General features: G+C 39.8%; 1 protein-coding gene across 2 annotated transcripts in view; it reads right to left on the bottom strand.

The window, feature by feature from the left end:
* Nucleotides 1–25,152, bottom strand: part of SCFD2 (sec1 family domain containing 2) — a 421,358-nt gene that overhangs the window by 389,192 nt on the left and 7,014 nt on the right. For both annotated transcript variants that reach the window (XM_060188064.1, XM_007539707.3), the window contains exon 3: nucleotides 2,260–2,387. In XM_060188064.1, the coding sequence (XP_060044047.1) occupies nucleotides 2,260–2,387 (128 nt within the window). The remainder of the gene's footprint in view (nucleotides 1–2,259; nucleotides 2,388–25,152) is intronic.

The following is a 25,152-nucleotide window of genomic DNA, read 5'->3' as shown; positions in this document are numbered from 1 at the left end:
AAAACCCTTTAATTATTTCATATTAACAAAATTATATATTTTGTCCAAAAGTAAGATGTCAAATTCTTTTTCTAAAATCCAGTCATCCACTCTATTTTTTTAAAGATTTTATTTATTTATTTATTTATTAATGAGAAACATAGGAGGAGAAAGAAAGAACCAGGCATCACCTGGGTACATGTGCTGCCGGGGATTGAACTCAGGACCTCATGCTTGAGAGTCCAATGCTTTATCCACTGCGCCACTTCCATTCTGTTTTTGTCTGACTCGTTAATGAAAAGGGAAGAGGAACAGGGAGATAGCATAATGGTTATGTAAAGAGACTCTCATGTCTGAGGGACCAAAGTCTCAGGTTCAATCCCCAGCACCACCATAAGCCAGAGTTGAGAAGTGCTTTGGTAAAAAGAAAGAAAAAGAAAAAGGCTACTCAAGATTTAGTTTTTATTTCTAATAATGAAGAAAGTGTTGAATAAAAAAAAAAAAAAGAGGAGGTGGGAGGGATAGATAGCAAAATGGTTATGCAAAGAGACTCTCATGCTTGAGACTCTGAAGTCCCACATTCAATTCCCTGCACCACCATAAGCCAGAGCTGATCAGTGCTCTGGTTAAAAAAAAAGACGAGAGAAATAGGGATAATATTTTTATGTTACTAGACCAATATGAGACTCTAAGAGTGAAGGGAAGATAAAGACATGCCTATCTGCTTAACTGTTGTCAGCAAAATAGTCCATTCATTAGTTCAAAACAGATATAAAGAGCTTTTACTCATAGTAAATGGGGGAAGGGTAAAAATAAAAGGGTAGAAATGTAGTAGAATAAAGGGGAGTAGCTCAATTTTGACAGTTCTATAACAACTCTTTAGTTGTTAAGCCAAAAGAATTATTGCTTGTCAGTAAGGACTCCTCGGCCCTGAAGGTGGTACAGTGGATGAAGCACAGGACCCTCAGGCACGAGTTTCTGAGTTCCATACCCAGCAATGCATGTGCCAGAGAGATACTCTGGTTCTTTCTCTCTCTTTTTTTTTAATATTTATTTATTTATTTATCTTTATTGGATGGAGACAGCCAGAAATTGAGAGAAAGGGGAAGACAGAGAGGGAGAGAAAGACAGAGAGACACCCGCAGCACTGCTTCACCACTTGTGAAACTTCCCCCCTGCAGGTGGGGACTGGGGGGGCTTAAACTTGGGTCCTTGCACATTGTAACTTGTACACCCAACCAGGTGTGCCACCACCTGGCCCCTCTCTGGTTCTCTCTTTTTCATAATAAACAAATAAATCCTTTTTCCTTTTCTTTTTCTTTCTTTCTTTTTTTTAGAGAGAGAGAAAAAAAGGGATCATAGCACTGAAACTAGGCTGGAACCTGGGTTTCACATATATCAAAGCAGCCTATATTCAAGAAACTATTTCGTAGGCCTAACAAAGAAATTAAAAAGGAAGGAAGGAATAGAGAAAGGAAGGAAGGAAGGAAGGAAGGAAGGAAGGAAGGAAGGAAGGAAGGAAGGAAGGAAGGAAGGAAAGGAGAGAGAAAGAGGGAGTCGGGCAGTAGCGCAGTGGGTTAAGCACAGGTGGCGCAAAGTGCAAAGACCCGCATAAAGACCCGGGCTCCAGCTGGTTCGAGCCCCCGGCTCCCACCTGCAGGGGAGTCGCTTCACAAGAGGTGAAGCAGGTCTGCTCGTGTCTATCTTTCTCTCCCCCTCTCTCTGTCCTACCCAACAATGACGACATCAATAATAACAACAGTAAAACAACAAGGGCAACAAAAGGAAATAAATATTTAAAATCTTTATGAAAAAAAGAGAGAGAAAGAAAGAAAGAAGGAAAAGGGGAGGGAGGGAAGGAAGGAGCTGGGTGGTGGTGCACTTGGTTAAGTGCACACAGTACTTAGTGCAAGGGCCTGCATAATCATCCGGGTTTGAATCCCAGCTCCCCACCTGCAGGGGGGATGCTTCTCAAGAAGCGAAGCAGGTCTGTAGGTTCTTTCTTTTCTGTCTCCCCTTTCTCTCTCAATAACCCTGGAAGAAAAAAAAAAAAAAGAACTTTCCTGGGTTCCCTAAGTTAAGACTAAGAGAAGGGGTCATTGCTTAGCCTTAAGGACAGAATGTATATACACCTTCCTTATGCTTTTAACAACACAAATACTTCACTACTTTGCTTAGGTGCCATGCTGGCTAGATTGGCTCTTAGTTCAGAGCAGGTTTAAATGCATTTCCTCAGAGCCTATGTTCATTTTCAGTGCTAGCTAAAGTGGACATGCTTACCCATACTCATTTTGATTGGTAGGTTTTCTCTGCTTGCTGCCTCCACTAGGTGTCTCCGGACCTCCATCACTGCCTCTTTGTGCTTGGTGTTCAGTAAGGCTTCCCATAGGGCTTTGGCTACAGTGTCACTGCAAGAAAACCACACACAAAAAAAGCCTTAGAAACAGTAATAACAGAAAATAGAAGAGTTAAAGCAAAATGCTTTTTTTATCTCTTTGAAAAACTAATAGTCTTTCCTACCATAAAAGTCTAAGTATTAGAATTAAGTAAAGTTTTAATCCACTGTAATCACGAGAGCAGTGAGAAGTTAAGGAGACAACAAAACCAAGTTAAAAAAGAAAGGGTGGGGGGAGAAAAGGGGTATGAGAAATGAAGAATAAGAATATGATAACTTCTGTTGAGAGTTTGCATTTGAAAATATTTCAGAGTATGATTCAATGTTATAAGAGCCTAAATTAAAAATTCATCTACAATTATTTATAATAGATTATAAACATATCAGTTTAAGATATTATACTTGTCTGAGAAACACAATACAATCAGTGATGAAAAGCGTATTCGAAAATGACTCATTGAGGAGCCAAGTGTGGTGGATCTGGTAAAACACACATGTTACAAATGAATAGATAAATGCATAGCAAAGTTTTTTCAGGGGCCAGGTGGTGGTGCACCTGGTTAAGTGCTCACATTACAGTGTGTAAGGACCCAGGTTCAGGTTCAAGTCCCTGGTACACCAGGGGGAAAGCTTCACAAGCAATGAAGCAGGGCTGAAGTCATCTCTCTGTCTCTTTCCCTTTCTATCTCCCCTCCCCCTCTCAATTTCTCTATCTCTACCCAATAATAAATAAATAAAATATTTAAAAATTATTTTTAAAAGTTTTTAATGTATAGATGAAATTAGAAAGAATATTTACCCAGGTTATTTTTGTGTTTTTTTTTCTTTTTTTTTAAATTTTTTTTTAATATTTATTTTATTTATTTATTCCCTTTTGCTGCCCTTGTTGTTTTATTGTTGTAGTTATTATTGTTGTTGTCGTTGTTGGATAGGACAGAGAGAAATGGAGAGAGGAGGGAAAGACAGAGAGGAGGAGAGAAAGATAGACACCTGCAGACCTGCTTCACAGCCTGTGAAGCGACTCCCCTGCAGGTGGGGAGCCGGGGTTCGAACCGGGATCCTTATGCCGGTCCTTGTGCTTTGCGCCACCTGTGCTTAGCCCGCTGCACTACAGCCCGACTCCCATTGTGTTTTATTTTTTATAGTTGACTTATTGTGATAATTATTTAGCTTTAGTTTAGGCTATACAAAGTGACTTAGATAGACTTTTTTTTTTTTTTTGCCTCCAGGGTTATTGCTGAGGCTGGGTGCCTACATTATGAATCCACTGCTTGTAGAGGCTATTTTTTCCCTTTCATTGCCCTTGTTGTTTATCATCGTTGTAGTTATTATTGTTATTACCACTGTTGTTGTTGTTGGATAGGACAGAGAGAAATCAAGAGAGGACGGTAAGACAGACTGGGGGAAGGAAAGATAGACATCTGCAGACCTGCTTTCACCACCTGTGAAGCGATTCCCCTGCAGGTGGGGAGCCAGGGGTTCAAACCAGGGTCCTTACACTGGTCCTTGCACTTTACGCCATGTGCACTTAACTGCGTTACCATCTGCCTCCCCCCTTAGAAAGAATTTTAAAAATAAAAACTACTTGATGTAAAAAAAGTGTAATAAAAGGCATGATCAATGCTCACATCTATTTCTCTAAATAAGATAAGGAACTTATGTGTTGATCACTTAGAGACTCAAAACTCTGGGAAGTAAGAGCTTTCTTACAAATATTCTTAAGCAGTGATCTCTATACCAGTGTTTCAAACCCCTCAATTTAACTATATTAAAATTCTGTAGACTCTACACAACAGGAGACTTTAAAACTACAAATAACATTTTATGAGTTCAGATTCCATAAACATTTCCAGACCAACTTACAAAATGAATACATAACATTTACCATTGAAATTAACATGAGAGGTAATGTTAAATTAATCACTTTATATTTACAGCCGGACACTACCATTTCCAACACAAATAGATGAACACCTACTTTTACTTTTGAAAGTATCTAAAGAAGATTTTATAATTTGCCTCAGAAACTCACTATTGGTTCAAACAAATCAAGCTGCTATTAGGTCCTATTTATACCTAATATAAACCCTTTATGCTATACTATAAACCTACTTCATTTTGCTTAATTTTCGCTTAAACTTAGGAACGGCTGGGACATATCTTCTTAATAATCAGGCCCACCCAAAAGCAGTTTGTTTCCTGGTCTCCTGTCAATTTAAGAAATATATTTAAAGATAAATGAAATATTATATTCAAATAATTTTAAGTATCACCACTACATACAGAATTTACAAAACAACTTCTTTTTTAATTTTTTTATATTTATTTATTCCCTTTTGTTGCCCTTGTTGACAAAACAACTTCTTATATCTCATTTGATTTTCACCTCAAGAGTGAAGGCATTATCACTACTTCCACTTTTAAGAGACTTAGAGAAGTCAAATGACTTAGCTAACTTAGTTAATCTTCCTGGGAATTATATCACCTTGTGAGTTTTATTGCTATTATTTTCACCTACTGAGAACTCACTATGTGAGAGGCAATATGATTATATTATCTCATTGAATAACAACCCTCCAGGACATGTCACATAATTGTCACACTTTATATGTGAGAAATCAAGCTAATTATTGTTGTTGTTGTTTTTTTAATTTAATTAACTTATTTATTTTTTGCCTCCAGGATTATCGCTGGGGCTTGGTGCCTACACTATGAATCTACTGCTCCTAATGGTCTCTTTTTTCTCATTTTACTAGGACAGAGAGAAATTGTGAAAGGAGAGGAAGATAAAGAGGGGAAGACAGACACCTGCAGACCTGCTTCCCTACTTGTGAAGCTTTCCCCCTGCACGCAGAGGACTGGGAGCCCAAACCTGGATACTTGTGTGGGTCCTTGTGCTTATTGCTACATGTGCTTAACTGGGTGTACCACCACCCAGCCCCCATATTTTTCTTATATTTGACAGGACAGAGAGAAATTGGTAGAGGAGAGGTAGACAGACAGGCAAAGAGAGACACCTGCAGCACTTCTTCATTACTTCTGAGGCTGCCCCCTGCAGATGGGGACCTGGAACTTGAACTTAGGTCCTGGAGCATGGTAGCATGTGCACTCCACCAAGTGTGCCACCATCCAACCCCAGCAAGCTAATTCTTAAAGAGTTGAAATAATTGTATCAGATCACATACTCGGTACAAGAGGATTTGAACCTAGGTTTCTGCAAACTCCATAGACTACCCTATTCTGTAAAAACAAAGGGCTTGCACTAGAGTGCCAACTTTGGCCTTAGATTCCCTATTAAGGCATATTTATATGGTTTTCATTATGTCCAGATGCTCCATGATCACTTGCATGAATTTAATTGACTCTGCAACATCCATTAAAAGATGAATGAATAGGGGAGCCGCAGGTGGCTCTCTGGTAGCGCATGTACACAACTATATTTGAGGACACAGGTTTGAGCCCTAGTCCACCATATAGGAGTGCCTGGGGGAGGGATGGGACTCCAAGAGCTATGGACTGGTGCTGTAGTATCTCTTCTTTCCCACCCTCTCCCTCAATGTCTTTCACTCTCTATCTTGAGGAAAAAGGAAAGATGGCCACAGGGAGCAGTAGAGTCGTGCAAACTCGGAAGCTTTGTATCAAAAACGGAAAAAAAAAAAAATTCTATGTCACTTTCTTTTATTAACCCCCTTTTGCTATTAATTTATATTGCATTCAGGGTTATCGTGAGGGCTCAGTGCCTGCATTTCAAATCCACTGCTCCTGTGGCATGCATATATATATATATATATATATATATATATATATATATATATATATATATATCAAACAGAAATTCAGGGGAAGGGATGAGAGATGGGGAGAAAGAAAGACACCTGAAAACCTGCTTTATCATTTGTGAAATGATGCCCCTGCAGGTGGGGAGCTGGAACCCCAACCCCAAGATCCTTGTGTGGATTCTTGCACTTTGTACTATTTGCTTAACCGGGTACACCACCACCCCACCCACACCCCTTCTTTCTTTGTCATAAGTTCAATGATAGGTTTTTTTTTTAAATATTAACAAGGGGATGGGGAGTCAGCATAGTGATTATACAAAATCTTTCATGCCTGAGGCTTCAAGGTCCCAGGTTCAATTCCCAGCACCACCATAAACCAGAGCTGAGCAGTGCTCTGATCTTTCTCTGTGTCTTTCTCTCTGTATCTCTTTTATTAAAAAAATTAATAAGTGAAATGTTTTTAAAATGTTAACAAAAGGGTTGTGGAGATAGCATAATGGTTATGCTTAAACTTTCATGCCTGAGACCCCTAGTCCTAGGTTTAATCCCAGCACCACCATAAATCAGAGCTGAGCAGCGCTCTAGTCATTGTCTAGGTTTCTCTCTCTCTCTCTCTACATATGTGTGTGTCCCCTCCCCTTCATTAAAATAACACAAATAAAATTTTTTAGAAATATATATATATATTTAATTGGTTGGATAACAGAGAGAAATCAAGAGGGGAGAGGTAGAAAGAAAGGTATTGAGGGGGGGGAAGATAGCATAATGGTTATACAATGTGACTCACATGCCTGAGGCTCTAACGTCTCAGGTTCAATCCCCTGCAACACCATAAGCCAAAGCATAGCAGTGCTCCGGTAAAAAAAAAAAAAAAAAAAAGACAGAGAAAGAGAGAGAGAGAGAGAGAGAGAAGGGTATCTTCTGCAAACTACTTCACCACTTAGGAAGCTTCCCTTCACAGGGAGGGACCAGGAGATTGTATGATTGTATCTGGGTCCTTGCTTATTGTAACGTGTGCACTTAACCATTTGCACAATTGCCCAGCCCCCAGTTCTTCTTCTAGCGTTTGCCACCAGCCCCCAGTAAAATGTTTTTTTTTAATGTTAATATTCCCAGCAATACAGGATTATTTTGTAAAGATTTATTTATGAGTTAGAGAGAGAGTACATGAGGTGCTGGAGTGGTAAAAATTGACATTGGGACCCTAAATGCTTTAAGGTCTAGTGCTTTATTCACTGTGCCATCTCCTAGGTCACAGCACAGGAATATAGGCGGCAATTTTCTACTCATTCCTCTGTTTTTAAAGTCTAACTTGCAATGAGATAATTGTTATATTAATGTTGCTACAGTTTGCTTCAGTTCCATAAAATATACACTATCAATATTGATTATTTGCCCTATTGGTCTGTTTTGGTTTTATAAAATGTAATTTTTCGATACTATCAGTAGCTATGTAGAAATGTCAAATACATGCTACATTTAGGTTCTAAATTTATTACTGTGTATACTTTAAAAAACACTTATCAGGAGCAGTCGGGCGGTAGCGCAGTGGGTTAAGCACATGTGATGCAAAGTGCAAGAACCGATGGAAGGATCCCGGTTTGAGCCCCTGGCTCTCCACCTGCAGGGGCATTGCTTCACAGGCGGTTAGGTAGGTCTGCAGGTGTCTATCTTTCTCTCCCCTTCTCTGTCTTCCCCTCCTTTCTCCATTTCTCTCTGTCCTATCCAACAACAATGACATCAGTAACAACAATAATAACTACAACAATAAAACAACAAGGGCAACAAAAGGGAATAAATAAATAAACACAAAAAATTAAAAAAAAAAAAACACTTACAGGAGTCTGGCAGTAAGCGCAGCGGGTTAAGCGCACATGGTGCCAAGTGCAAAGACCAGCCTAAGAATCCTGGCTCCAACTCCCAGCTCCACACCTGTGGGGGAGTTGCTTTACAAGCAGTGAAGCAAGTCTGCAGGTGTCTTTCTCTCCCCCTCTCTGTCTTCCCCTCTCCTCTATTTCTCTCTGTCTTGTTCAACAACGAGATCGATAACAACAACAATAATAACTACAACAATAAAGCAAGGGTATCAAAAATAAATAAATAAATATTTTATTTTATTTTTCAAAGTTAACCCAATTACCAAATAATGTGATGATAACAATAACTATCTATTGTCTTCTTGAACCCTAAGACAGCAGGAACCTCACATTTCTTCTAGAGAGCCTATATTTCCCTCAGTCATGAAACCTCCAGGGTGGGGTTCACTTTCCTGCATGCTTCTCTCAATTCATACCAAATGATATTGCATCTGCTGTTCTCAATCTAATCAGCGCAATGAGTACCACCTCAGCATGCTTCACTTCAGACTGTGTCCAGAGACTTCAGGTATCAATGTCAACCCTTCAGCTTCATTACTCGGGTGAGACCTTTCCTTCATAGAATTCTCTAATTCCATTGCAGGTGGTTAACTTCCCAACAAAATCCCAAAACCTAGATATAGACCAGGTCCCGTGAAATAGAGCATATGTTCACATGTATCCATAAACTAGGGCAAAATATATACCTGAGAGCAAAAGTACACAATAGTCTGTAGGAAGTCAGTATAAAGTTCCTAATGAAATAGTATCTAATTAGACTTAGATACCCTCCTCACCTACTTCCTATTACAGTTCTCTCACTCACTCCAAAGCTAACCTTAGTAAAGCAAGGACTGCAAAAGCTGAATAAGGGCAAGAGACTGGCATACTTTAATGATGACTCTTTAGTCACTATCAGGCCACCCCATCAGCTGGGGCCCAGGTTGGGGAGTCCTGAGATTCCCAAACAGACATGATGGGCCTAGACCCCGAATAAACCCCTCTCTCCATTGTTACTGGTCATCTCTATCAGGAACAACACAAGAGACCCCTTTGTGGGCTCCCATAGGACCTTGCCCTCAACTTGGATCAACAACAGTAGAGAATGTTCCATCCTCCAAAGGGAGGCTGGACAACATACACTGTGTAACACCTGAGGAAGATGGGTCCTGACATTGGGGAAGCTTGGAACATTCCTACTCATGGCCACAGAATGCGAGCTCAGACCTACAAGGATTCAGAGGTCACATAGACTCCTAAGCTGAATATGAGCCCCAGATCACATCAAATCAATGGGGTTTACAGTCAACAATTTCTGTACACCTTTCCCATATTTGGGAGCTACTCTCTTTGGCATTGTATGTTAACTCTCTTTTCAGCCACAAGGTTCCAGATGCTAGCAGGATGCCAACCAGACTTCCCCTGACAGACAACCCCACTAATATGTCCTGGAGCTCTGCTTCTCCTGAGCCCCACTCTACTAGGGAAAGAGAGAGGCAGGCTGGGAGTATGGATTGACCTGTCAACGACCATGTTCAGTGGGGAAGCAATTACAGAAGCCAGACCTTCCACCTTCTGCATCCCATAATGACCTTGGGTCCATACTCCCAGAGGGATAAAGAATAGGAAAGCTACCAGGGGAGGGGATGGAATACGAAGATCTGGTGATTCACTACTCAGCAGTGAATAAAATCTTAGATGCTGCCTAGATTTGGCATGTACGAAATGTCAAATTCAGTCTACTAAAACCTAACAGGAAGTATTCGTCACCAAATAAAATATAAAGAAAGCAGCATTAATTTTTAAAAGGTGGCTGAATGTTGACTCATAGTGCTACTTTAAGCCAAGTGGAAGGCATGCAATTAAGAGACTGAGGGTGAAATGTGAATGCACATCACTATCTTGTGACTAAACTCAGAAGAAAAAAGGTTTCTTTAAGACATGCACAGGAAGTTAAGCTTACTCACAGGATTTTCAGTAATAGTCACAACAGACATACAATGATAACAAAATAAACAAACATTTTCAACTAATTTTAAACAGAGCAATCCGAGTCACCATTTTTCACAGCAGGAAATAATGGTTTTCATGCGTGGTGAGCTTAATGAATTCTGAAGGAAGGTTTGTTAATTAAATTATTCATAGAGGTTTCAATAGTCATCTTTGTTCTTGATTACTTTTTAAAACAATTTTCTTTAAGAAAATAATTAATTGGCCTTCATCTCAACAGACAAAGAAGTTAAACACAGGAAGATATTAAAGTAGACCCTTGGCACTGGGAAGCTGGCCTTCTTTCTTTTAAAATACAAGTACATCTTGTGGGCTACTCAGAATGGAGCTACACCCATAGCTGTGAGGGGTCTCTAGTACCCTACTCCCATAGAACTAGTAATAACAAGGAGACTAAAACCGAACATACATGGAAGCTACTTTTAGTATAACAGACTCCATCTTGTCTCTAAACAGCCATTTTGAGACTCATAAGAGAAGATTGAACAGCATGACTCAGCCATTAAATGAAGATGAAAAACAAGAGCTTGGGCCAGTGAAATAATTCACCTGGATAGTGTGCTGTTTTGTCATGTGCCATACACAGGTTCAAGCCTGGCCCCTACTACACTGAGGAAAGCTTTGCTACTGTGGTCTATTTCATTCTCTGTCTCTATCTTTAAAAAGGAGGAAAAAAGGAAGGAAGGAGAGAGGAAGGAAGACAAGAGACCTCCTACAGGTAGTGACTGCAGGCCTCCACACAGCACAGAAAGCCTAAAGATTTTTTGCCCACCAATGGTGGATAGATGAATGGTGGATTTATGAACCAATCCAAAAATCACAACTGACTGTATAAATGGTCAGTGTTGTAAAAAAAATAAAGCAAAATAAAAAACCTCTCAGAATGAACTTCCCACTCTGGAAGGTGGTATAGAGGATAACACATTGAGTTTTCAAGTATGAGGTCCTGAGTCTGATCCCCGACAGTGCATGTGACAGTGATGTCTGCTTTCCTCTCTCTCTCTCTCTCTCTATCTCTCTCTCCCTCCCTCTCTCTCTTCCTATTTCTCAAATAAGTAAATAAAACATCTTAAAAAATAAGACTATTTGACATAGTGGGGGTTGTATTGTTAAATAGGAAACTGGAGAATGTTATGCATGTACAAACTATTGTATTTACTGTTGAATGTAAAACATTAATTCCCCAATAAAGAAATAAATTTAAAAAAAATAAGACTATAATGCTTTCGAAGTGTGCAGATAAAGTTTACTTTTTTAAATTTTACTGGATAGAGACAGAGAAATAAAGAGAAAAGGGGGGAAATGAGGGAAAAAGAGAGACACCTGAAACACTGGTTCATTATTCATGAAGCTTCCTTTGCTGCAGTTGGGGACTGAAGGCTTGAATCTGGGTCCTTGTGCATGGTAACATGTGCATTCAACTAGGTGTGCCACGACCTGGTCCCCTAAAAGTTTTTGGGTTTTTTTTTAAGATAGGAACACAGGCAGAGAAAGAGTAAAATAGACCACAACACTGAAACTTCATTCAGTAGGGGCCTGGCTCCAAACTGGGTCATGTTGATGGCAAAGTACACTACCCACTACCCAAGTGAACAATTTCATGAACCTGATAAACTTTTTTTTCAAGAAACTCTTTATTGTTATTATTATCTTTTTTAATTTAATGAGAAAGAGATACAGAGAGAAAGATACAAAGCACTGCTCAACTATGGTTTACGGTGGTGCAGAGGATTGAACCTAGGATTTTTGAGCCTCAGGCATGAGAGTCTGTTTGCATAACCATTATGCTATCAACCCCTGGCCTAAAATTAACTTTTAAATATAACAAAACTATGTGAATGCAATACATCCATTTCTTCTTAATGAATATCTGTATGTTGTATTTTATTTACTTAGCAAGTATAAATGCTACCATGAACTTTGTGGTAGGTACCTTGAGACATACACACACACACACATATGAAACTACACCCCCAACGTCTTATAATATTGTCATGTGACACTTAACCAAGTGTGCCACCACCCAGCCCACTACTAACGTAAACCAACATTAAATCTATAAAAATTTAAATATATGAGTCAACTATATACCATATCCTATTCCTGAGGTTGATGATACAACAATGAACCAGACAGACATAGAACCACCACTCTCAAGGAATTCACGTTTAGGAGATTATTATATGAATGCAACACATGGAAACCATAAAATAAAAATTCTACAGTTAAAGGTTCTGTAGAAATCATTCATTTAGTTGAGTCTGGTGGTGGTTCACTCAGTACAGCATGTACATTATTGTGCATGAGGACTAGGTTCAAGAACGTGGTCCCCACCAGCAATGGGGAAGCTTCATGAATGGAGGAAAAATGCTATAAATATCTTTCCTTCTCTCTGCCTCTTTCTCCTACCCTCTATAAAAATAAAAACTAAAAAACAAATAACAACAACAAAAAACCTCCAGAAACAGTGGAATTGTCCCAACCATAACTCTAGTAGTAATTAAAAAAAAAAAAGAAATCATCAAACAAAAAAAGAAAGAAATCATCTAGCTTACTTCTCTTTTTTCTAATATTTATTTATTTATTTATATATTCCCTTTTGTTGCCCTTGTTGCTTTATTGTTGTAGTTACTGATGTTGTTGTTGGAGAGGACAGAGAGAAATGGAAAGAGGAGGGGAAGACAGAGAGGGAGAGAGAAAGACACCTGCAGACCTGCTTCACTGCTTGTGAAGCGACCTCCCTGCAGGTGGGGAGCCGGGGGCTTGAACAGGAATCCTTATGCCAGTCCTTGAGCTTTGCACCATGTGCGCTTAACCCACCGTGCTACCACCCAACTCCCACTTACTTCTCTTTTATAGAGAAGAAATACATGACTACAAGAGACTCCTTAATTTGATGTCAAAAGTTTGGGTTTTCAATATAGCACATTAATGAACCAGCAAACAAAAACTACACAGAAGATGTTCAAGGATACAAAAAGGGGGGCCAGGTGGTGGCGCACCTGGTTAAGCACACACATTACAACGCACAAGGACCCAGGTTCAAGCCCCTGGCCCCCACCTGCAGTGGGAAAGCTTCACAAGTGGTGAAACAGGCCTGTAGGTATCTCTCTGTTTCTCTCCCTCTCTATCTCCTCCTCCCCTCTCTATTTCTCTCTGTCTCTATCCAACAATAAATAAATTAAATAAAAAGATTTTTTTTAAAAAGTATATAAAAAGGAAAAATAAGGTAGGGATAGATAGCATAATGGTTATGCAAAGAGACTCTCATGCCTGAAGCTTCAAGTCCCAGGTTCAATCCCCCCCACACCAACATAAGCCAGAGCTGAGTAGTGCTCTGGTTAAAAACAATAATAATAAAATAAAATAAAATAAAAACTTGATAGTTTAAGAAAAAGAAAAATAGGAGGAGGAAAGAGAGAGGGGGATGAAGAAAGGAAGGGGAAACTGCTTTAGTGAGTTTTGTATCCACAGTCAAGTTGTTAAAAAATATTTTCTTTTTATTTTTCTTTCTTTCAGTTAACTTTTTGCAACATCTTTACTGATTCAAATCCAGTTGCAAGGACAACAAAAGCAAAAATAGACCAGTGGGATCATATCAAACTGAAAAGCTTCCGTACGGCAAACAGAATCACAACCATAACAAAAGAGAGCCCCCGTGGAGTGGAAGAATATTTTTAAAATATTTTCAAGGTTGGGGAGCTAGCATAATAGTTATGCAAAAAGATTCTCATATCTGAAGCTCTGAGGCCCCAGGTTCAGTCCCCAGCACCACCAGAAGCCAGAGCTAAGCCAGAGCTGAGCCGTTCTTGGGTGTGTGTATGTGTGTGTGTATTTAAAATAAACATCAAATTTTTGTTTTTAATTTATCAAATAAGTTGTTGAAAAAAGACAAAATAAATATTTAAGTGTCCATCTCAAATAGCATTATGGCACATCTGGGGAAATAAGCGAAGTAGAATGAATAAAAAAATTTTTTTTGTTAACCCTTTGATGGGGATGTATTTCTGGCAAATTACTATATCTACCCTCATATAGATACTATGTATCTCCTACATTATAGGAAGGTGGCCTTCATTAATTCACTCAATTAGAATAAGACATCATCAAGCATAGTTTATAGGGAGTCAGACAGTAGTGCACTGAGTTAAACACACGTTACCATGCACAAAGATCCAGACTCAAGCCTCTGGTTCACAAGAGCAGTAAGACAATGCTGCAGGTACCTCTCTATCTTCTGCTTCCATCTCAATTGCTTTCTGTCTCTATACAATAAATTAATTTATTAATTTAAAATGTAATTTGTATAATTCTGAGGCAAGAGCTGTCATGTTAAAACTATGAATGAATGTATTGCCTACTATGAGGTATGAGCATAATAATTTTGTTGTCAAAAAAAATTTTGTCATCAAATGCACGCATTAGTTCTGCTATTAAAAAAAAAGTATCCTAAAAAGTATTAAATGGGAGGGTTGGGGGTAGATAGCATAATAATTATGCAAACAGACTCTCATGCCCAAGGCTCCAAAATCCAGGGTTCAAGCCCCCACACCATCATAAGCCAGGGCTGAACAGTGCTCTGGTGAAAAAAATGTAAATAAATAAATAAATAAATAAATGGTACTAGACTAGCTTGTAGCGAATGAAAAACATGTCTGTGCAATAGTTTGATTCCACCATCTAAATGTACTACAATATATAACTGAAAAAAAATTATAACTACACTAACATAACTAACATAAACTATACTTTGGAAATCTAAATAAAATCCAGAATAAAACTTCATTTAATTCCAAGCTAAACAACTATACACAAGTTTTATAATGTAAAGAATAATAAAATAACAATCTCTGATATATAATAAAAATTAGATCTTTTTCAAAGTAATACTGTGGCTCATTATTTCTTTTTGTCTTCTCTTCTCTTTCTCCTCTTCTAACTGCCACAAGGGTTATCAGTGGGTCTCAATGCCTGTACAGTGAATCCACTGTTCCTGGCTGCAAACCCCCCCCCTTTTTTTTTTTTGACAGCACAGAGAGAAATTGAGAGGGAAGGGGGAGACAGAAAGGGAGAAAGAAAGACACCTGTAGCACTGCTTCACACCCATGAAGCTTGCTCCCTGCAGGTGGGGACTGGGGGCTTGAACCTGGATCTTTGCACACAATTGTGTGTGCTCAACAGAGTGAGCCACCAGCAAGCCCCTCTGGCTCATTAACTCTTCCTCGCAATATGCCTTCACTTGGCACAGCTGTAGGATTGTTAAAACTATTTTTTTTAATGTACCAGAATAAATGTAAAACTTTAAACATAGTTAAAAAAATTTAAAGCAGAACATCTTCTCAGTATAGACACAATTTTTATACTAATCGCTACCAGCTCGTTAATGATACCATAGTCCACATACATTAATATATTTATAATTTCCTACTAGTAAAAAGCAAAGCATAGGAATAGGAAACACTATTTTTCATTGTTTTGTTTTTGTTTTTACCAGAGCACTGCTCAGTTCTGTGGTGGTGGGGGGGGTGAGGGGGTGGGATTTAACCTGTGACTTTAGAGCCTCAGGCATGAGAGTCTTTTTGCATAACCATTATGCTATCTACCCCTGTCCCCAAAACACTGTTTATCCACTTGCTAATACATAAACAGATTAATTCAGAAGGGGACTGAAAATTACTAACACAATTAGATTACTTAAAAACCAAACTCATGATCAACAATTTGTTTGGCCTTGTATGTTAACTCTCTTTTCAGCCACCAGGTTCCAGATGCTAGCAGGATGCCAACCAGACTTCCCCTGACAGACAACCCCACCAATATGTCCTGGAACTCTGCTTCCCCAGAGCCCCACCCTACTAGGGAAAGAGAGAGACAAGGCTGGGAGTATGGATTGACCTGTCAACGCCCATGTTCAGCGGGGAAGCAATTACAAAAGCCAGACCTTCTACCTTCTGCATCTCACAGTGACCTTGGGTCCATACTCTCAGAGGGTTAAAGAGTAGGAAGGCTATCCTGGGAGGGGATAAGATAGGGAGTTTTGGTGGTGGGAACTGTGCGAAGTTGTACCCCTCTTATCCTATGGTTTTGTCAAAGTTTCCTTTTAATTTAAAAAAGAAACGAAAAGAAAGAAAAAGAAATATACCTAAAAAACAAAAACCAAACGCACATTTTGCTATGCATATTCTTGTGACTGTAAGGCATATACTGTGAGTTCCTGTAGGCCACTTCCATGACCCCTCCCAAGGGCCAGTGCTTGCTCCGTTGGGATCCTCTACATTAGGCTGGATTACATTTGTGTGTTTTGGCTTAAATTCAAAACTAAGAAAGCTAAGGATTAGTTCATGTGTCAAAAAATTCTAAGATAATAAGTTGTTGACAGTTTTATAGAGGTTCTTGGAAGCAAATTCATCAGTTTGATTTACCCATTCACTCCAGTCAGTGAAGAAGGGTTGAGCTGAAATCAGGCTCACCTATTTTTCTATGATGACAGGTTACAATATATTATTCTATGACAATAGGCTATATGGTGATTCCAGAATGTATCCCTCTACTCATCATAGATGACACTGTCTATATATATGTGAAATTTATATATAGACACTGTATGTGTGTGTGTGTGTGTGAAATTTCAAGCATACTTAATTGGTAAAGTTTGATTTATTTAAAGTATTATAATCATGTTTCATTTTTAAGCTTTTTAAATTTTTGCATAAGTATTTAATAAGAGAGAAACACAGAGAAAGACAGAGATAGAGACCAGAGCACTCCTCAGCTCTGGCTTATTGTGGTGGTAGGGACAGAACCTAAGTCCTCAGAGCCACAGGCATGAAAGTCTTTACACCACCATAGGGCTATCTAAGGCTATTTCCCCATCCCAGTGTGTTTCATTCTTTACAAAGTCTTGTTTAGGTTTTTAAAAAGATATTTTTGGGGGTCGGGCGGTGGCACAGTGGGTTAAGCGCATGTGGCGAAAAGCACAGGGACCGGCGTAAGGATCCCAGTTCGAGCCCCCGGCTCCCCACCTGCAGGGGAGTCGCTTCACAGGCTGTGAAGCTTGTCTGCAGGTGTCTATCTTTCTCTCCCCTTCTCTGTCTTCCCCTCCTCTCTCCATTTCTCTCTGTCCTATCCAACGACGAATTGCATCAACAAGGGCAATAATAATAACCACAACGAAGCTACAACAAGGGCAACAAAAGGGGGAAAAAATGGCCTCCAGGAGAGGTGGATTCATGGTGCAGGCACCAAGCCCAGCAATAACCCTGGAGGAGGAAAAAGAAAAAAAATATATATATATATATTTTTTTTTTTTTTTAGGCAGAGGGTAAATAGCATAATGGTTATGGCAAACAGACTCTCATGCCTGAGGCTCCAAAGTCCCAGGTTCTATCCCCGTACCACCATAAGCCAGAGCTGAACACTGCTTTGATTTAAAATATATATATATATGGAGTCGGGTGGTAGCACAGTGGGTTAAACACAGGTGGTGCGTAAGGATCCCGGTTCAAGCCCCTGGCTCCCCACCTGCAGGGGGGTCACTTCACAAGTGGTGAAGCAGGTCTATAGGTGTCTTTCCCTTCCCCTCTCTGACTTCCCCTCCTCTCTCCATTTCTCTTTGTCCTATTCAATGACAACAATAATAACTACAACAATAACACAACAAGGGCAATTTTTAAATTATTAAAATTATTTTAAATATTTTTAAAAATATTTTTATAATATTTTATTTTGCTTATTTAAGTCAGAAAGGCAGAGAGAGGCCAAATCACAGCTCAATTCTGGCTTATGATGGTGCAGGAGATTTAACCTGGGACTTTGGAATCTCAGGCATGAAAATCTTTTTGCATAGCCATTATGCTATCTCCCCTTCGCGTTCAAGTTTTCATTCAAGTGGAAAACTATTTTCTTTTGCAACTGTTTTGCAAATACTTAGTAACATTCTCTTTTGCCATTCTGCACCCCATAATGATCCTGGGTCCATACTCCCAGAGGGATAAAGAATAGGAAAGCTATCAAGGGAAGGGATGGGATATGGAGTTCTGGGCGTGGGAATTGTGCCCCTCTTATCCTATGGTCTTGTCTGTGTTTCCATTTTATAAATAACAAATTTAAAAAAAAAAAAAAAGGAAATACAGAAAGAAAAACAAATAAATATAGAACAGTAGTAAAGTGTTAGTAAAAACACAACTTTGAGGAGAGAAGCATACAATAGTTCTTCCTACACCATGGTTGTTAAGAGTTGTAATCTGTTCAGAGGAAAAAAAAATGATGTTGCACTTGCAGTAGTAAGCACTATTTTTTTCTTAAAAGAAGGAGGCAGAATTTCTCATAAAGCTAAATTATGTGATTAAGTGTTTGCAATATTATAAGATAATCTTCAGTATATTGTTTAGATAATATACAGAATTATTAGAGAATTAAATTAGAGAATCTCACTTGACTAATAAAAAGTAGGGAGGTCCAGGGTGACAGTTGGAGAACAGGACTTGCATGTATGAGGCCTCAGAGGTCCCAGGCTCCATCCCTAGCACCAACATATTCCAGATCTGAGAAGTGATTTGTTTGTTTACTTATAAAAAGAAACAGATAGTAGGAAGCTCTACATTGTTGTTGACTTTCTCTGTTCCATGAAATTCAAATATCTGGGAACAACTCAAGGTCTAGACCTAAGGAACAGAATGAAAAAGAATAATCATATTTCCTGTTAGATTTTTGCCACCAAAATTACCCTGTACAGCAAGTGAGATAGAAATTCAATATACAATCCCCAAAATTAAGGGGTTACAAATACATGTGACTGAAACATATATCATAAGTAATAGCATATCAGGAAGAATAACTTATACTTGCATTCAGCCTCCTAGCACAGTGTGTCTTATTATTGTCTGCAAGATGCCTTAAAAAAATACCTGGGGCTAAAAGTTACTGTTTGGGGAAATGGTGTAGAATTGGGAAAAGAACTAGAAAGCTGGATCAGGGAAGAGAGTAACTCCCAAATATGGGGAAAGTATATAAATATTGTTAACTGTAAATCCCATCGATTTGATCTGGGGCCCATATTCAGCACCGGACCTGTGAAACCACTACACCCCTGTAGGTCTGAGCTCATGTTCTGTGGCCATAGCTAGGAACAGTATAGGCTAGATTCAATACAGGACCCATCTTCCTCAAGTGGTACAGTATGTTGACTCAACCTCCCTTTGGAGAATGGGGCTACCCCTACCAGTGTTGATCTGCATTGAAGGCAAGGTCCTGTAGAGGCCTATAAGAGGGTCCACTATGTTGTTCCTAATGGAGATGACCAGTGACAGTGGAGAGAGGGATTAATTAGAGATCTAGGCCCATCATGTCTATGTGAGAATCCCAGGATTCCCTGACTAGGGCCCTGGATAACAGGGTGGCCTGGTAATAGCAAAAAGTGCCATCATTAAAGTATGCTATCTCTTGCCCTTATCCAGCTTTTGTAGTCCTTGCTTTGTCTGACAAGGTTAGCCTTGGAGTGATTGAGGGAAGTGAAAAAGGAAGTAGCATGTTAGCTATTGGGTTCAGGAAAAATTAGTAAAGTCATGTTCCTCTTGGAATATACCTAAAATAGACCTACTAGCCTTTTCCAAAATAGAGACCCCAAAATCTCATCAGCTATAGTCTTACCTTTAGATTCCTGATTATTAAACCATTTGTTCTGCTTTATATCTAAATGCTTTTTCAGTCAACAAATTGCAGATGCTACCATGACACCAACTTGACTTCCCTGGACAGATGATCTCACCAATGTTTCCTGGAGCCCCACCTCTCCAGGGCCTTGCCCCAATAGGGAAAGATAGAAACAGACTAAGAGTATGGATCAACCTGCCAACACCCATCTCCAGCAGAAAAGCAATTACAGAAGTCAGACCTTTCACCTTCAGCATCCTATAATAATCCTGGGTCCATGCTCCCTGGCGCAGGCGCCGCCATGCGAGCCGCTTGCCACGGTACCAGCTTCGCAGGAAGTTCAGCACAGCTGGACTCTCCAGGCCAAACTGAAACCATCTCGCCTTTTGCCATGATTAAGCTCTGTGTGGTCTTAATAATATTTACCTATGGCCAGGCTCCAAGCCTGGCCAAATGACAAAAATAATGACAAAACCCGCACTGCACTCTATAAGATTGACCATAATAGAACAAGCAATAGCAGTAATGCAGAATTTTTCAGGAGGCCCCAATAGGAAAAAATGTTTTCCCCTTTATGTATACCACTTCCTTTAGTATTCCCCCTAAAATACAGAGAAAGATTGGTGGTTCCCACAGTGGAGGAGCCACCTTACATAACATAAATAAATAACAGAAAGTTATGGTACCTGCCTAGATACAATGGGTCTTTTAATCTACCATCCACCACTATGCTCCCACCTCCTTATGCAGGAATAGTACACAAGAACCTAGGTCACACAGTGAGCATACACAGAAGATGGATTCTAGTTAGAGAGTTTAACTTGGAACAAAATAAAACAAAACTCCTTGATCAAACAATGGAACAGATTTTGTGAAAAATGGGCTGCTCAATTTGTTTAAGGCCCCTAGAAACATAACAAGCTTGAATTTTCTATAAACCATTGTCTTCTGATACATAGGGCCAAGAGAATGGCATAAAAGGTAGAATATTAATCTTAATCAATAGGACATTTGCCTAGTACACAGGTACAGGAAAAACAAAAGACACAGAACTGGTGATGTGATCTCTAGGGCAGAAAGTGCCCCTAGAATGTAAATGTTCCACAAAGCAGGAGGTGTTCTCTACCTGTGCTGTTCTTACTTGGTGATTTTTGTTTCAATAATCAAAGCCTTGGTGATTTTTGTTTTAATAATCAATACCTTGGTGATTTTTGTTTGAATGAACTAAGCCTTATGAGACTACAAAAATAAAGTTCTGCTTAAGTAAGACAGAGATGTCTGCTTGAGCTTCATTCAGCATCAACTCACTCTTCTCTCATTCTTCATTTTTCACTGACGCCCCTCCTCCTTCAGGCTAACCCTAATAACCTCCTGGGGCTGGTCCCCAGCAGCTCCCAGTGGGATAAAAAACAGGAAAGCTTCATGTCTACCCCTCACCACAGGGTTTTTACTTTGGTGTCCTACTTACAATTTGGTCAGGTCCTGCCTTTAGTTTCCCTTTCAGATCTTCTTACTCAACTTCTGTTGATGAGTGGGATCATCCCATACTCATCTTTATCTTTCTGACTTAGCTCACTTAACATAATTCCTTCTAGCTCTGTCCAAGATGGGTCAGAGAAGGTGGGTTCATTGTTCCTGATAGCTGCATAGTATTCCATTGTGTATATATACCACAGCTTTCTCAGCCACTCATCTGTTGTTGGGCACCTGGGTTGCTTCCAGGTTTTAGCTATTATGAATTGTGCTGCTATGAACATAGGAGTACACACCTCTTTTTGGTTGGGTGTTATGGAGTCCTTGGGGTATAACCCCAGGAGAGGAATTACTGGATCATATGGAAGGTCCATGTCTAGCCTTCTGAGAGTTTTCCAGACTGCTCTCCACAGAGGCTGTACCAATTTACATTCCCACCAGCAATGTAAAAGGGTTCCTCTGTCCCCACAACCTCTCCAGCATTTGTTGCTGCTGTCCTTTTTGATGTATGCCATTCTTACAGGAGTGAGGTGGTATCTTAGTGTTGTCTTAATTTGCATTTCTCTGACAGTGACCTAGAGCAGTTTTTCATGTTTTTTAGCCTTTTGGATCTCCTCTGTAGTGAATGTTTTGTTCATATCCTCTGCCCATTTTTGGATGGGGTCATTTGCTTTTTTGGTGCTAAGTTTGCTGAGCTCTTTATATATTTTGGTGATTAGTTTCTTGTCTGATGTATGGCATGTGAAGATCTTCTCCCATTCTGTGAGGGGTCTCTTTGTTTGTTTAATAGCAGCTTCTTGGGCCAGTGGGGGGTGGGAGTGGGTGGGAGGGATGGGTCACAGTCTTTTGGTGGTGGGAATGGTGTTTATGTACACTCCTAGTAAAATGTAGTCATATAAATCACTAGTTAATTAATACGAGAGGGGGAAAATTAATTGTATGTCTCGAAGTTTTTCAAAACACAAACTGAATCTTTTCAATATATAGGCTGTGTAATTGATATGCAGACTCTCTCAAAAGCCTAGACCAAGTAGATCAGAAGCAACCAATAGCACAGCTATATACAAGATACTGGGTACTGTACAGCAAACCCTAACAAAAGGACTTTTCAAAGTTAACCCAATTACCAAATAATGTGATGATAACATTAACTATCCATTGATCCCTAAGACAGCAGGAACCTCACATCTCCACTATAGAGCCTCTACTTCCCCTAGTCCTGGAACCCTTGGATAGGGCCCACTTTCCCATATGCCTCTCCCATTCCATATCAAATAATATTGCATCTGCCGATCACAACCTAACCAACACAACGATTGCCACTTCAACATGCTTCACTTCAGACTGTGTTCAGAGACTTCATGTGTGGAATGACAACCCTTCAGCTTCATTACTCGGGTGAGACCTTTCCTTTCATAGTATACTCTAATTCCACCTCAGGTGGTTCACTTTCTAATAAAGTCCCAAAACCTAGATATACACCAGTTTCTGTGAGAAAGAGCTTATGTTCACACGTATCCGTAAACTACTGCAAAATATATACCTGAAAGCAGAAGTACACTAGAGTTTGTAGTGAGTACCCCCCTAACACTTCCTCTCCACTATTCCAAGCTTTGGGTCCATGACTGCTCAACAATTTGTTTGGCTTCGTATGTTAACTCTCTTTTCAGTCACCAGGTTCCAGATGTCATCAGGATGCTGGCCAGGCTTCCCTGGATTGAAGACCCCACCAATGTGTCCTGGAGCTCAGCTTCCCCAGAGACACACCCTACTAGGGAAAGAGAGAGGCAGACTGGGAGTATGGACCGACCAGTCAACGCCCATGTTCAGCGGGGAAGCAATTACAGAAGCCAGACCTTCTACCTTCTGCAACCCACAATGACCCTGGGTCCATGCTCCCAGAGGGAAAGAGAATGGGAAAGCTATCAGGGGAGGGGGTGGGATATGGAGATTGGGTGGTGGGAATTATGTGGAATTGTACCCCTCCTACCCTATGGTTTTGTTCATTAATCCTTTCTTAAATAAAAAAGAAAAAAAAAACAGGAAAGCTTTCAAGGGAGGAGATGGGATACAGGGTGGGAATTATACCCCTCTTGTCCTATGGTCTTGTCGATCATTATTAAATCAGTAACAATAAAATAAAGTACCTGGGATTTTTTTCCCCCTGTCATGCAGGAGCTTCATGCATGCATGAATCCCCAATATATTTTTTATTTCTTTCATTTTAAATAGAGAGACAGGGAGATGAAAAGACATCAGTCACCACATCTATATACCATGTGTCAATCTTCCATGACACTCCCACAAGGTGGCCTAAAGAAAGGCCTAAAACATGTAAAGGCATGCCCCCTACCAAGTGAGCTATCTACCAAGTGAGCTATCTCTCAGCACAAACTATGATTTATGGTAAGAAAAGCAGGACATGTATAGTTCCACTGCTCGCAGGCTAACCTTTTTTTCATTTTTTATAGATATAGAGAGACAAAGAGAAGGAATGGCATCACAGCCATCAGAGCTTGCCCCAGTACCATGACACCTCCCATGTGGTGCTGGGACTTAAAACTGGGCATGGCATAGTACAGGTCTTACCTGGTGATCTCGCTCTCTCTCTCTGAAAGAACTGGTTATACTCATTGATTCCTAGAAACAGGAAGCAGGACACACCACACGGGGCCACATAAAGCACTGCAGTTGGTCAGGAAGCAGAGAAAATAAAGGGAAACATGGCACAGGCCTTTATCATGGTTTTTGTAGGAAATCAGGGTTGAGGTTTGGTAAGCAGAATAACTTAAGTTCAAGATAAACCAGCTTGACAATTGCAGTGTTCTGAAGGTACTACTTAAGACAACTAACTTATTTTTATCTCCTTTAATACTCATAGCCATAGCAGCATGCATTGTCACAATTGAATTTTTAGAGGAGGAACCCTAGATTTCAGAAACATAAACAACAAAAACACTCAGTTTAAGAAATAGTTCCGTTGGTGCAGGAAGCAGAGCAGTGGACTCTCAAGCATGAGTTCTTGAGTTTAATCCCTGGCATACATATCATGTGCCAGATTGATGCTTTGTTTCTTTCTCCCTCTCTTAAATACATCAATAATATATATATATATATTCATATTCATATTCATATTCAAAGAGAGATGATGACTCAGCCTGGTAGAGTGTACACCTTAGTATGTGTAAGGATCCAAGTTCAAGCTCCAACACTACATGGGAGAACCATGGACTAAATCGGCGAGTGTTGGTATGCTTCTAATTCTGCTTCTAAAAACCCCTTCTATTTCATTTGGTTTAATCCCCCCTGCTTAACACTGTATTCTATTTACATAACCACTGTTAACTAAGCACCGCCATGCCTGCATGGCATTGGTTTGATCCCACTTAAAGCTGTGGTCTAAAAAAAAAAAAAAAAAAAAGCTGTGGTCTATTTACATAAACCACTGTTAAACCACCCTCTCTCCAGGGCATTGGTGGTTCAGTGGTAGAATTCTCGCCTGCTCCACCCCCTTTCCTGATTTTCATCCTGATTTTCACCCTGATTTTCACCAATATCTTTCCACTCCACCCTCTCTACGTCACATCCTGTTTACACCCTACTTGGCCAGTATATATATAAGGACAGGTAGTTTAGTTTAGCTTAGCTTGGCTTAGATTGTGCTGCATTCTGCATGAATAAAGACTGAAATGCGTACCACCCAGCCATGAGTCCCTGGTCGTCTCTCTCTGCCCCATGAAGCCAGCCCAGCAGGGGAGCTCCATGAATAGCAGAGTAGTGCTGTGGTGCCTCTCCTCGTGTGTGTGTGTGTGTGTGTGTGTGTGTGTGTGTGTGTGTGTGTCTTCCTCTCTACCTGAAGTAAAAGAATAGTTCTCACATTCTTCTACTTCTAGCATTTCTGGAAAGGTAGCTGGTTCTACCCTATTGATAACAGCCTCCTCACCTCCAGTCATGACCCAATCTGACAGTGTTATTAGAAGACAATAAAAGAAAGGAAAATTCCTTAGGC

The sequence above is a fragment of the Erinaceus europaeus genome, chromosome 3 (assembly GCF_950295315.1).
Source record: "Erinaceus europaeus chromosome 3, mEriEur2.1, whole genome shotgun sequence".
Classification (NCBI taxonomy): domain Eukaryota; kingdom Metazoa; phylum Chordata; class Mammalia; order Eulipotyphla; family Erinaceidae; genus Erinaceus; species Erinaceus europaeus.
The sequence above is the reverse complement of the archived record's forward strand: the minus strand, read 5'-3'. Positions and strand labels throughout refer to the sequence as shown.